The sequence below is a fragment of the Numida meleagris genome, chromosome 9 (genome assembly GCF_002078875.1).
Source record: "Numida meleagris isolate 19003 breed g44 Domestic line chromosome 9, NumMel1.0, whole genome shotgun sequence".
Classification (NCBI taxonomy): Eukaryota; Metazoa; Chordata; class Aves; order Galliformes; family Numididae; genus Numida; species Numida meleagris.
The window spans coordinates 8,493,715-8,508,498 of NC_034417.1; the positions used below are offsets into that span (position 1 = coordinate 8,493,715).

General features: G+C 40.1%; 1 protein-coding gene across 1 annotated transcript; it reads right to left on the reverse strand.

Annotated features, from left to right (window-relative positions):
- LEO1 (LEO1 homolog, Paf1/RNA polymerase II complex component) lies at window positions 350–13,870 on the reverse strand. Its single transcript, XM_021407550.1, has 12 exons — window positions 13,722–13,870; window positions 12,564–13,289; window positions 12,210–12,317; window positions 11,395–11,489; window positions 10,592–10,737; window positions 9,979–10,063; window positions 9,538–9,632; window positions 9,167–9,301; window positions 8,481–8,616; window positions 7,957–8,143; window positions 7,589–7,686; window positions 350–4,504 (listed from the first exon to the last, which is right to left on the reverse strand). Exons 1-12 carry the CDS (start codon window positions 13,777–13,779, stop codon window positions 4,400–4,402), a joined length of 1,974 nt encoding a protein of 657 aa, XP_021263225.1. The 5' UTR covers window positions 13,780–13,870; the 3' UTR covers window positions 350–4,399.

Genomic DNA, 14,784 nt, shown 5'->3' on the forward strand with positions numbered 1-14,784 from the left:
TTACTGCTGGTGCCAAAATCCTACGTTTATTTCCTTTACGTATTGAAAATGAGAGTGGTCCCTGAGTATCCATGCAAAATTAAAAAAAAAAAAAAAAGGGTTTATTGTAGAGTTCAACAACAAATCCTATTCTAAGAGCCCACTCTGTACATAACGTGTATCATACATCTTTATACTGGCAAACGAAGAAGAAAAAAACCCACAAGATAACTGACAAATCATCACGCTAGGATAGTGTGTCTTTTCCAGTTACATTATGAAATGTTTTGAGAAGAACTGGAAAACCAGGAATCAAAACAAAAATTTAATTCAGTCATAGGATAGGAAAAATAGAGGGTGTGTTAGTTGATACTTTCACCATTTTTAAAGTTTTTATTTATGTTTAATTTACAATATATAAAGAATACAGTGTGTATATGATTCCATGACTATCAATAACTGCAGGAATGCTATTCCTTCCCAGAAAATTTCATCATAACTCAAAAGACATGAGGTTGCTTTTGTTGGTAAACTGGCTCTACAATCTCTCATTTCTTCATGAAATAATGGAGAAAACAAAGCAACAAGTAAAAACCTTCTAAAGTTAAATTTCCACTTTAATAACTCCTTTTTTTTTCCCCACGCATCAGTTCATTACAGTTTTGAAACCATAAAAACTTTTAGAAAAAAAATGTCAAGAAAACAAGTCTTGTGAAAGGATTTTTTTTGTCAGATTCTGCCTGAGAACGATTTCAGCAAGGATTTACTTAATTTTATGTCATTTTCTCAGCTACTTAAGCTTACATAATTCATCAGAATGCCCCAGATTTTTAAAGCAATTAAAGATACAAGCTAGTTGTCAACACTTGCTTGCAGCTTTTCTGTAAGTCTTTCATGTCCAGACAAGCACTAAAAAACCCCAGCTCAAGTCAAAGGGCATCACTAGGCAACATGAGGTGTTAGTCACATTGCTCTCCCGAAGCACTTCCAAGTCAAGCCACAGGCAAGTGCCTAAGCATTACAACAGCACAGCTAAATTTCACAAATCTAATATGTAATACTTCTTATAACAAATACTAAAAGAACATTTATCAGAAAGAAATCTTCTCCCTCTTTCCCATGTAACAATCTCTATGCATTCAGTAACACTCAGCTTGACCAGCAGCATAAAGCTGCTCGAGAAAAGCACTCCAATAGAATGGGCTGACACCAAGGGCTCCTATGCCTACTGGCTGAGAAATAAATACCTATGACTTCATTGGAAAGTCACCATCTCATGTTTAACACATTCCTGTGGCTGCAGTTTCACATCAGAGCTGAGTTAAAACTTGCTGCCACACACAGAACTGTCCTGTTCTACCCCTTGCACCATCTCCACTCACAACATCAATGTGCCAGTTGAGGCAGCTACACCAGTAGAAAACTATCAAATACCTTCTACAGGGTCAGGCTAAGTTTTCAAAAGACAGCCAAGTAAATGTTTACACCTCTGCCAAAGAGAGCATCCTTCTGCCTTGTCCTCTAAGTCATGACCACACCAACTTACTGAGCTGGCTACCATGTTCACACAGCCAATGAGGTAGCTCTGTTGGCCTATCTGGCACAAAACTCCAGCACAGCAGAAAAATTAGTTTCCTGGGAGTTTAGCAAATTGACTCTGAGCTAAGCAAGGTATTGCCAAACTTGCTGCCAGGAAGAAAGAAGGACTGCATGGGCAGCTGCTCTCTTCAGAGGCCAGTCCCTGATCCATCAGGCTCGCTCTAGCATGAAAACTGTGTCAACTTGCACGGCTAGGATGGAAGAAAATGCTACTCACTGCTAGAAAGAAAACTCAAGTTCAGCAACTGGCAAGTGTACAGTTGAACAATGTACTTGAAACAACAGAACAGTATAGCCAGGAACACCTTTCAGTGATGGTTTCAAGACAACTGATCATACACTCTACCACGAGCCCAAAAATCTACTACTCAGTTCATTATCAGCTCTTCAAACAGATTTTTGTTTTTGGAAATTGTTCAAATCATAACCTTTCTAGAAGAAGTACTCTGGCCAGTTAGTACAAAAGCAAATAAAGTTTATCTATTGTTCTTTCTTTCTCCTTACACATATTAGTTTCAGCTTCGTATTCCTGATTTGGATAAGAAAAAACAGTTCCAAGTAATTCTCACATACTTGAAGGCTGGGAAAAGGGAGAGCAAAAAATTGCCTATGAGTGAAACAAAACTGTACATCAGACATACAAGCAACAAACACTGTGGATAAGAGAGTTTGTTCAAAGTGACTTTAATTAAAAGGTGATGGTTAAACCAATTTAGGCTGAGAAAACACTTTCTAAAATTCCATGTTTTAATGAGACTTTAAAAGAGCAATTTACAAAAGAAGACAGTAGGAAAAAAACACTTCTTTTAATCTTTTAAATCCACAAAAGCCTCATTTTTGGAAGCTAAAGTAGTCCACTTACTAAGTAAAGGCTTAGTCAGCACCAAACCTATAAGAGTGATTAAAACATTTTCACTCTTTGGAATGTAGTAAAAATAACCAATGCTTTAATTAAACTGACATTAAGCAAACACATCATCAGCGAAAAGGTGGTGCGCTTACATACAATTTGCAGTGCTGCTTAAGAGTTGTCTGGGAGACTTCTACATGAAAGTACAGCATCACAGCATAAGAAACAACTCCCTTTTTCTACAGCTGGCTTCTTCCTGAGCAGGTTACAAAAGAAAAGCAGGTAACCACATGTGAGGAGCCAGACTCCCAGCAGAGGTCTAACCTAAGAGGATTACAGGGTCAAAATTCGAGCAGATGGAGAAAGGTTTTATCTGCACACGGAAGAGAGGCAGGAACTCTTAGTAACAATTACAAAAAAAAAAAAAACAGTTTCTCAGGCACTCAGATTTCAGAGTAGAAATTTTTCACTTTGTTTTCATGTTTGCAAGTGTCTACACGGCAGTCAGCTGCTGAGCAGAATATATTAACGCATGCAGAGCTCTGTGTCTCTGCAGCTAGAATGCTTCCCACACCTTCCAGGCAGGAAAAATGGAAGTAAAGTACTTCAGTAAACTGTTCATCTAATTAAACGTGGCAAAGGCAAGACAACCAGGTTAAAAGCTGTAACTCAGAAGTTCTTACAGAAAAGCAGAATTAATCTGGGCAGCGAAGAGATGGGTAACACTTATTCTTACATAACTGTTAGCAGCTTTGTCTTACGAAACATAAATCCACATAGCAAACTTGCCATAGCACCACTCAATGCATTTAAAGAAGCATTAAGCCATGCTTTCTGCTTTCTTCCTGCTGTCTCTGTGAAGTCACAAACTTTCTAGGACTGTGAGAAAAAGCAGTCAAAAAACAACATAGATAACATGGAAATGCTATCTCACCAACAAGGGAAATTACACGTGGGAAACATAATCTTAAAGAGTGGAATAGATGAGACATTTCTTGTAGTTTCTCCTCATTTTGCAATGGTATTTGCATAATCAAATAAGGTGTTTAAAAATAGTGTAAAAAAAACAATGATTCTGTCCACAATATTCTCCTCTGCTGACTGCAGCCAACCAGGAATGAAAGGAAAATGCATCATAAGGATTATATGAGATTACAAAACAGTATAACTAGGATAGGTATCCACAGTGAGGCTCGCTGCAGTTGTTAGTCTTTCATGAACTTCCAGAAATTCATCAGTTTTGTATGAACAAGTCTTCTATTCTGACATTTACATCACTAATGTGATTATTCTTCTTAATGCTAACACTCAGGCAAGATGTGGATTTTCGTTCAATGTATGAAAAAATAAACATTTTATGTGGTTGGTTTACTATTCTAACTACAGAAACTTCACAGTTTACTCAGAGTAGACATGATAAGAAATACTTTCAGTCAAAAATATCAAAATCTAACAGCATAGTAATGTACCATCCACAGTCAGCAGTAAATAAGGAAAGTTCAGGAAAAAAAACAGTACGGTACTGTACCACTCATATGTTATTCCAACTCTTCTGTACAAGTGGTAACCTTCACTTCCATAACCTGGCTGGGAAAACTTATAATTTAAGTATTCTATATGAAGATTACAATTTCTTCTAATAAACTCAGTAAGACCACTAATTTATTCCGTTTTATTCAGTTGTACAACCAGTCTGTACTATAGTTTTCAAAACTGAAATGCACTGTACAAGATTAAAAAAATTTGCCACTGTGATGATCCCTGTCACTGTGGTAAGATAAGATCGTAAAAATAAGAGAAAGTAAAAAGAAAGAAACTAACTTTTATTCACACCAGAAGCACAGACTTCAATGGAATTTTCCTTTATCAAAATAACCCCAATATGGCTACTTACATCTTTGCTGTAAGAGAACTGTACAATTTATATATAAATATGTATATATAAAAAGCAACTTTAGTGCTCCCTCAGTGTTAATCATCATCATCTTCCTCTTCATCACTGATGACATACTTCTTATGCTTCTTACTTGCTTTGTCATCATCCTCTGCTTTTCTCTTTCCAGAAGGCTCTCCTTCCTTAAGGCAAGAAAGGACAAAAATAAAAAAATCTATTCAAGCTAAAATTAAAAAAAACAACCTAAGAACAGACAACCACAACATTTTTTTGAAGGAAAAGTAGAATTATTTGTTCTAGTCTTTCCACCTCATGCCTCTGTAATGCTGCACTTCACTGGTCAACACTGGATCCAGTCTCAACTCCCAAGCCAAGAGAGTCCATTACACAGCTGCACCTCCATTTACCTCAGTGGAAATGCATCAATATCTGCTTCAAAATTAACTATGGTGTAAGAGTGACTTACGTCACAATCTGGGTTTATGCCATATGTAATATCACTATCAGCAGCTATGAATTAAGTAGATAAGCTTAACATTTCCCTCAGATTCCTAACACTGGGGTTCTATATAAGCTTTTCGAAAGGAAGCGCTATTTATAGAGTGACAAAAGCCTACAAGACTTATGAGCATGGATAATTCCTAGAATTTGTAAGGAAATATTCAATGCAAAGAAGCTTTCTCTTCAGGCAGTCTGGAGAGCTTTGCTGAGTTTTCAGACAACTGATACTTGCAAACCTTAAGCTAGAGCTACCAAGAAAACAAACAAAACAAAAGAAAAAAAACCCCATGAATCGGCAGGTGTTCTTGTGTACCACACTCTGGCGTGAAGGAAAAAAGACTGATAAGGAACTGCTAGTACTGAGAAACAATCCCACAGCTTACAGTCCTAGAAATACAGCGTAGGAGGCTTCAAAGGGCTGGTCATGGGAACTCCAATCAGTGCGACTTCAGTTACTCAGAGGAATTCATGAAGAACTTGACATGAACCTTGAGGTATTTTACAGCCTCTTTTTTTGTTGTTATTACATTTAGAAGTACCTCAAATCATTTAATTCAAATGTTAAAATACAGACACTAATGCATGAAGCAAATTAAAATCTAGTGTTTTCCTACAGATCATAGAACCATAGAATGGCCTGGATTGAAAAGGACCTTAAAGATCATCCAGTTTCAACCCCCCTGCAGTGGGCAGGGTTGCCAACCACCAGACCAGATAAAATGGAATACTTCTCAAGCTCTTTTTTTAAAATCTTAAAACTTGAAGAAAAATGCCTAATTTGATGGCACAGGTCTTGTCTTTGCTGAAAAATCAACCCTAACAGAAAAACAGTTGAGGGGTTCACGATACACAATGCAGAGTTCTACAGGAAATACTGAAATGATGTAAAAACTATTTGTGAATAAAAGAAGAGGCAAAAACCCAAGTAACAGATTCCGACTAACCAAGTGGCCTACAAGGCCCAAATTGCTTCACGTTATCTTATCAATATTTAGAATTCAACTTTTTTCTTTCCTCTCGCGCTGTATTTCCAGATAATCACCTGTTTTTAACAATATCATAATGACTTTTTACAGGCTGGATAACCAATTCCTAGCACCTAAATACAGAGCCTCAATACTGGTTTCATTGTTAATCTAAACACATTTACATCAGCCTGCTAGGCAACACTTTGATCCAAAGTGTTCTGAAAATACTTGTTCACACTACAAGTCATTAACTGCTGATGCAAAACTCATCAATTTTGACACAAAGGATGAGTGGCAACTCAATTACAGTTTAAAAAGAAGAGTAACTTTAAAAATACCCTCAGGCATAAGTAACCTAATCTCTTCTTCCATTAGTTAATTTTATTTATTAAGAGCAACACGCATTAATTGGATTTTAAGAAGCAGCAAGATACAACATAGCCTTTCTAATTACTTATTATTCAAAGCATTTTATTCTACATTAACGTTGAATTAGAATGGTGAGAATCTGAATTAGGAAGGAAATTTAAGCTTGGGAAACAAATTAGTAGGGGTGGGAATCTCAATCACAGCTACTTCCTCAAAAAGTTTGTTCTCTTTTAATCCAGCTGGGCTATTGTTAATGACTCACCTTCCTATGTGCAGAATATCCTCATTAAATACAGTAACGGTAACTTGCCACATGGTGATAAAAGGTATTACTAATGGGCTGACTTTTACAGCATTGCTAACAACTGTTGGCAGGAAGAAGATCTGGGCTGTGCACACAAAAGCAAGTCCAATGCTTCATACATACGGGTATGTAATCATAGATCCTGTACTTTCAGTGAGCATGTAGGAAGTACATTATGCACTGCTGGCTGGGTTTCATTAACTAGAGCTGCAGCACCCCTCTGTGGTTCTGACAGGAACACTGCCTCTACAGCACGCAACTGTAAAATGGAGGCTACCATTCCCAAGCAGCAGAGAAACACAGATAACAAGGCATTTCTTCTGAGAAACTAGAATTGCCAAATCCCAACGTTGCTATATTACAAACTAATAGCTAGTAGCATCTAGTCAATAAAATAAATTAAAAAAAATCTACTGGCACCAACAGAACTCTCAAAATTACAGTCTGGTCTAGCATGCTAGATGAAACTAAAGGAAAGCAACTGAAAAATCTAGGACAAGAGCTGAGATAATTTAAACAGTTAAAATTATCTCTTAAGGGAAACTGTGATATAAGACCAAAGTTGAACAAAGCACTGAAAAGTATTCCATAAACTTAACACTGACCTACCCAAACTTCTGCTTTCAAACTTCTGTATGTTATTCTAGACATAAACATTTAATTGAAATAAAATATCATTTACAGTAAAACAGGACTCGAAGATGAATCAAACTAGCATGCCAGTACAAAAACATCTCTCGTAACCTACAAGGTAGTAGGTGATAATACCAGAGCCCTACTGCAATGCTGTCTCCTATGCATAATAGGTTATTAAGTCTTCTTCCTCCCTGCATGATTTTGGTGCGGTCACTTTACTTTGCACTGCACCCATTTTTCTGTGCAATCAGCAGCAACAATAAGGATCTCCTTCAGGTATCACTCAAATCTGTGAACTAATGCAGTGAATGAGAAATAGTCATGATTAATTAATCAGCCTGCCAACATCAGCAGCGTGCCGAGACAAATTTTAATATTAATCACAGCAAAACTGAAACTACAAAAATGTCAGCTTTACAAGCTGCATCAGGCACAGGAAATGTTCCTGACTGAAAATGAGTAGCTTTTAAGAACAAAGTCATTTTTACCTCATCACTATTAAGTTTCTTTGCCTTGAGTAATCTTTGTGTTTTATCTTCATCTGAGCCTTCATCACTGTCTGAAGAATAGATTCTAGCACGTTCCTCTACAGAGAAAAATGAAAAGATAAATATTTATCTGAAACGAGTGAGAAAAAGACAGTATGAAAAATAATCCTTGTACAGTTAGTCCTACAAAAAACAGACAGGATCTAACCTAAATATTATTAAATGAAATAAACTTGCATGAATTAAATTCACATCTCCTCATCTATGAAATTAAGTGGCAAAATATAATCTTAGCACGATTCTCTTGTGAAATAAATCCACCTGAATTACAAAGGCCCTACCTAACTACTGGTAAGGTTTATTATTACCTCTGATGCCACCTTTGTATCTGTTTTTGATAGCTGCCAGACTGATCGCATCATCGCCCTCATCCTCTTCTTCATAGCGATCAGGTTCTAAATAATTCGCACTCAGACCACGCTGATGCTGCTTCTCCCTCATTCTTCGCTGCTGAGATTCTCTGCGAATGGAAGCTCTTAATCTCTCCTCTTCTTTCTGTCCAAAGAAAGTAGCAAAGTATAAAGGATGAGTAAAACGTAATAAAAATACTCAGTAGTCTACTGTAGCTTTTGAAATCCTCTCATAGCAGCGGAAAGAGTGTACGTAACTCTGATTTTTGTTGTAATCTGTGAGGTTAAGCAATTTTAAACAAAAAAGTTGCATGTACAAGCTGCAGACATAGCTACCAATTCTTACTTGTTATTCCAAAATACACTGTTTTCCAGAAATGCCTCAAATGTTCAGAAGGGTTCAACTACATTTCAGTTGTGGGTTTTTTTTTTTCGTGATTTTAGATTAAATCAGCAGATAAGAAAGTTCCATGTCAGAATACCTTAATCATTTCTGTGCGCTGAGACTCTGGATCACGACCTGCCATTGGCAGAATACGAATTTTCTGGGTCTTTGAACATCTATCTGCCAGAGACAGAGTCATCTTCCTGTGGGTGGCACTGTCTGTAGAGTGCGGCCTGTTGGAAAATTGCTTTGGGTTAAGTACTTCTAAAAAGAATCTATCCGTTTTCAAGTGACAATCATAGGGCAGGCATACTTAAGAGTTGAAAGATTAATGTGCACAAAAGTAGAAGCATTACTACTATAGTGCACTGTAATAGCTACTGGAGAGATCACTTCCTCTCTCAGCAAGCTGTCTGCAGTCCATTACCGGCCTAGAAAGTCATCCTCACGTTTCACTTCAATATCCCGAGTCATAATCAACATCCTGACAGCCATCATTCTAATTCAGTTGGAGACTTGCACTTAACAATACAAACTAAAATACATTAAAAAATAAATGAATGCACGTAGCCTTGATACTGTCGTGAATAGCACATCAGCCTTTCAAACTGGGACATCTAGCTTAGGAAAGATCTTTCCCACACCCTGCAGAAATAGCACATTCTTAGTAAACGGTTGAGCTCTGAAGGCTTGCTCTTACTCTGAATTGCTATCTCTATGTACTAGTTGCAGTCCTTAATTGCAAAAGAAGTAGTGCCATTTGATATAGAACATCATGTTTACCTGAAGGTTAACTTTGTCTTGAAAACAGCCTGTCCTTGCAGACCTGTCCCTTGTCTGATAAACAAATGGTTGTGATCTCCCTGCAGCGGTGCCTTGTACACATCAAAGACCTCATTTCCCAAGTGAAGAGACATGCTTAAAAGAGATTCATGTATCAGTTACTTGATAAAGTCACTACAGCCTTTTTTTTGCCTTTTGTATGTAGACAACAACAGTATTTCACTTCAAACAAAGCAGAGAAGAACATTTTCAATGCACTGAGACTAAAGTAATTTCTGTTGTGCAGAACAGTCAATCAGTTTCACATGCCACAGCATTTCACTGTGAAAACAAGAGCCGCACTCCTTCAAAAGCAAAAAGTTCAAACCAACCTTCCGTCTGACCACTTGACTATCCGGGCATTACTTTCTCTGATCTCATTCCCTTCCTCATCTCGCCGCATCCGCCACCGTATTGTGTTTTCCACCTGTCAGAACAGCAACTTTTTGTTAAACTCACAGTGGAATACTGCGATAAAATACACTCTATAAAGGTCAAGAATTACAGCTACAAGGGCTATATAGTTTGCTGTACGATACAAAGAGATGAAGGTGAAAGGGGTGGCTCTTACAGAGGAAGGGTAGTTGTTAATAGGTGTTTTTTTATTTCTTCACTTTTTAGCATTACTAAAACTCAGCAATAATCCTCAGCATCGAACTTCTCCATACCCTCGTAACTTACATCACAACTCAAAACACCGTTACAAAAGACCTGAAATAGGCTTTGATGATGTGTGTTTAGGTGAGCACAGAGAAGGAAAATTCATGTTATACCTTGAGTTTTAATCTCGTTCTCCCTTCTTCGTCAAGCATCTCCTCATCTTCAAACTCATCCTCATAATATTGGGGATCAAACGGTCTGTAATAAATTATACAATACAGTCTTCGTTCTTCTAAAAGTTAATCCAGATTATTCTTGGGCAAAATAACAGGAGTTTGAAAGGTTTAAATTATACACTGCACACACCAGGAGGCACTGCAGCTGTGAGACAGCCATTTCTGCAGTAATGTAATTTACTGCATTGATTCTGCACCGCAGGAGGCCAACCCGAGTGTCTTCACCACCATCAATTACAGCCACTTTAACATTCAGACCCTCTCAATGGCTCCAACTAAAGAAAGCAAGTCTGCTTCAGAACAAAATGTTTCCTCAGTATCAGGATAAAGAGGTCAGGGTTAAGTCTGGAAATAAATGCAAGTAATTTTACAAAAAGGCCCACTCACTAGCCTACCTCCTATTGACCTATCCTCACTAAAGTGTGCACCTTAACGTTAACCATTTTGAATACAACCAATATAATTAATTGTACTACTAAAACAAAAGCAATATACTGAAACACTAAAAAAACCCAACAACTTATCAACTGTGTATTTAATATGGAATTACCTGGGCTCCACACTGAGGAAGTTGGGCAGCTTCACAAAATACAAATCGTTACCCAAGTCTGTGTTTACTTTTGGTATTTCTACCTCTATTCTTGTCTCTGGAATAGGCTCTTCTTCCTGCTGTTCTTGGCTCAGCCCATTCTCATCCTAGTGACATAGGAGCAAAAGTGAAAAATGTCAGTCTGACTCCTGTTGCTGTAATAAGCACTTCCATTTTGACTGAGAAAAACGACAACAATATGTAGAGAGAGATCAGGAAGCTTCTGATAAATGCACTTGAACCTTTTCAGTAAAAGCAATCCATATTTATATGACACTGAAAGCCACTTCAAATACCAGCGGGAACTCAAGAAACCAAAGACAGAAAGGAAACAGCAAAAGAGCTGACATGCAGTTTTCAGCCAGGAATGGTAAAATAAGTACAGGATAAGATTAAAAAAAATAATAATTCTTTGAGCTTTCTTCAAGGCTCAAAATGAAAATATCTGTCAAAAAGCTGAGAGCAGGGTACCAAGAAGACCTACGAATTTGTATTTTACTTGATGACAATCAGAACTGTAATCAATGTATTTTTTTTTCCTCCATATGCAAGAAACGGAGCAGGGCTGGGGGGAAGGCATATAAATATATCTAATGTTGCTATGCATAAAATTCAATCATTTTTTTAGCTAGAGCAAAATTATCTGTAGGTTCTTACTTAATGCTGTTAAACCTTTTTCCATTAAAATATTACCAAACTCCATTGACATTCCAGATCTCAAAGTGGAACAGCAGGCTAATTACTTCAAAAGTCAGTCTACTCACAATGGGTTGCCCTGGAGTTGGTGGCTTGTCTTCCCCATCACTCCCAGAAGAAATGTCATCTGCACCTCCAAACAGGTCCATGACATCTGCATGTTCTGGAGTAGAAAAATTAGCGCTTTAAAACATACAGATATGCAAACATACACACTCCTACATGCAAACACAAACACAGAAAAAATGATCTTTCACTTTTATTACCATTTCAAATCACTTACAAAGGTTAAGGATTTCTAATTTTTATGAAGCACAGATTATTCTCTTATCCTGCAAAAAAAAAAAAGTTTCCCCGTTTTGAAGCTGAAGAGTCAAGGTCTGCTTCCCTGGAAAGGCTCTGTTCTTGAGAATCCAGATGAAAAACAGCAAGAGACAAATCAAGAGTTCAAGTTTACTCAAGTAAACAGTTTAAACATACATAACCAGCAACTTCACTGCACACTTCGGAAGTTTTACTTCTCATTAAAAGCAACAACTTTTCTCGGACAGCAAAATATCATAAACAGTACAAGATTTCTTGGACTCCCATGATAAGATGCATCAGTGTGTTCTGGCAATGGGGTGTGAAGCAACACTCGCAAAAGAAAAGCTCTGTCCCTCGTGGAGAAAAGTGAGAGATGACAGAGCTGAAGAAAAATCACCAGGAGAAATACAGCATGTGGTTCCCCACAGAGCATCCTTGCCGTGCCACGCTGTCATGCCCATGGCACTGCAGTTACATCACACCATGAATGCTATTGACTGTATCATATCCCAAAGCAGATGAATGATGGATTAAAAGTCCAGTGAACCAAAAGCCAACAATCCAACCCCACCTTTACCTTTCTGGCCTTCTGTATCACTGTCCACCTCTGAATCCGATGCAATTGGTTTCTTTCGCTTCATTCGCAAGACTTCATCTTCGCTATCACTGCCTCTTGCAGACTCTCCTAAGAAGCATAATCATTCTCAGCAAATTAAGAATTCTGTTCCACGTATTTCAAAGTTCCTTTTATTAATCAAGTTGATTCAGATTAAAAGTCATTTAAACACATTGTGTAAAAAAAATATTAAAAGGATGCCTGCATTTGAAAGTTATATGATTAAGTCAGAATTTTTTAAGCCAATGTAAATGAAACGATGGAGAACAAACCAGGCTGTAAGAAGCAAACCATTACAACTGCACTGGATCCTACCAGATTTATGCTCCTGCTCCTCCTCATCAGAGTGCTGGGCCCTTTCGTCATCGTCAGAGTTCTGCATCTTCTCCTCATCGGAGTGCTGGGCTCTTTCATCATCATCTGAGTTCTGCATCTTCTCCTCATCTGACACCTGTGGCCTCTCCTCGTCGTCAGAGTTCTGCATCTTCTCCTCGTCCGAGTTCTGGAGCCTCTCCTCATCGTCAGACATCTGCGGCCTCTCGTCTTCATCAGAGTTCTGCGCTTTCTCCTCATCATCTGAGTTCTGCTGTCTCTCCTCATCATCGGAGTTCTGTTGTCTCTCCTCATCATCTGACTGATCGCTTTTGTCTTCCTTGCCCCACTTCTCATCCTCAGAATGGGCCTTTTCCGAACCATCTCCCTCAGAATGGTGACTGCCCTCATCAGATCCGTGTCCCCGCTCATCCTCCTCATCATCGTGAGCAGCTTCCGAAGCACTGTGCTGGTCCACATCCGACTGATCATTGTCTTCGTGCTCAGAGTGCCCCGAAGCTTCGGAGCGATTGTACGACCTCTCGGAGTGGTTGTCACTGCCCGTGTGATGGGAGGCTCCTTCATCCTCGCTGTCGTCTCCAAACAGCTCCTTGTTACTGGGCTTGGCTGCCTCCCGCTCATCGTCCTGCTCGCTGTCGCTGCCTGAGGCGTTGCTGCCGGAACCCACGTTCTCCTGATCGGAGTCGGAGTCAGACCCAGAATCAGTGTCTGCAAAACAAACATCGGCCTCTCAAAGTTAAGACATCCCTACGAGGGGTCAAACAAGGCCATAGGCATGCGTTACGCAATGACAGGACTATGCGAAGCACAGAAGTTACTTACAAGAATAAAACGTTTACCATCGATGACACAAGGAACAACCACAGGTACCACGAGACATCCCCAGCTATTATCTAAGATTTTAAAGCTGCAGGAGGAATAAGCCGTTACACAGAGCAAAGAACCCTGAGGCAGTATCCGTTGCCAGGTGCTCCATCGCTGCCCCTTACGGTGCCGGTAGCCACTTTTCACCTACGAAGAGCAAGGAGCCAATAGGCGGCACACCCCCACCCCACACCCGAGTGGTAACGCGACCGAAGCCCCGAGTTCCGCCCTGCTTTGCCTGAGGGCCTCGGGCGGGAGGGCAGCTAACGGCCGCACCTTTCTGCTCGGCCTCCGAGTCGGCGTCGCTGCCGAACAGCTCCTCCATGTCGGCCATGGCGGCTACACGCGCCGGCGCCGCGCAGTGACGCGATACGGAGCGCCGGGGGCTGCATCCGGGACGAGGAGGAAGAGGAGGAGGAAGAGCTTCCTCTGAGAAGGGCCGCACCCACGGCTCCCACCGCCCTCTTCTGCCTCCAGGGCCCCGCCCTCAGCTGCAGCGCGGCCGTGCGACGCGGTTGCCTGCTCGCGGCACGGCCCGCTGCCATCTTGTGAGGCAGCAGCTCCCAGCAAGGGGAGAACTACGCCTCCACATCGCCGCCACCTCCCCCCGCCCCTCCAAAAAAAAAAAAAAGTGCATTTTAATAGTTTTCATCCATTACTTGTATTAAATACTTGATCTAAGGCCTAAGCAGCAGGGAATACAGAAGTAAATCAGCACAGCAGTATTAGTACGTTCAGCAGCAAAACCAGCATGAAATCTGTATGAGGATGGCTCCAGCTCCCTTTGTGGGGGCACTGCCCTGGCTGCAAGCAGCCCCGTGCTTTGTAAGCAGCCTCCCTAAGCACAGGCCAGAGAAAGGTGCAGGAGGAGCAAAGACGTTTTCAAAGAAAACACTGGACTGCTGTAACAACATGGCACTTCCCACCACAGCTGGGAGTTGAAGGAAGATTTGCCCGATCCACAAGCAGTGCCTCACACTTGGCCTTGTCAAACCTCATTCTGTTCATGTGGGCCCACTTTTTGAGCCCGTCCAGGTCCCTGTGGCTAGCATTCCTCTTTTCTGTCACATCAGCTGCCCCACTCAGCTTGGCATCATCTGCAGATTTGCTGATGGTGCACTCTATCCCATCATCCATGTCACTGATGAAGATGTTGAAGAGCACTGGTCCCAAGACGGACCCCTGGGGGCACCACTCATCACCAGCCTCCACCTGGACGTAGAGCTGTTGACCACAACCCTCTGCCTGCAACCATCCAACCAATTATTTATCCACCAAATAGACCAGCTTTCATATCTATATTTCTCCAATTTAGAAATAAGGGCGTGGTGCAGGACCA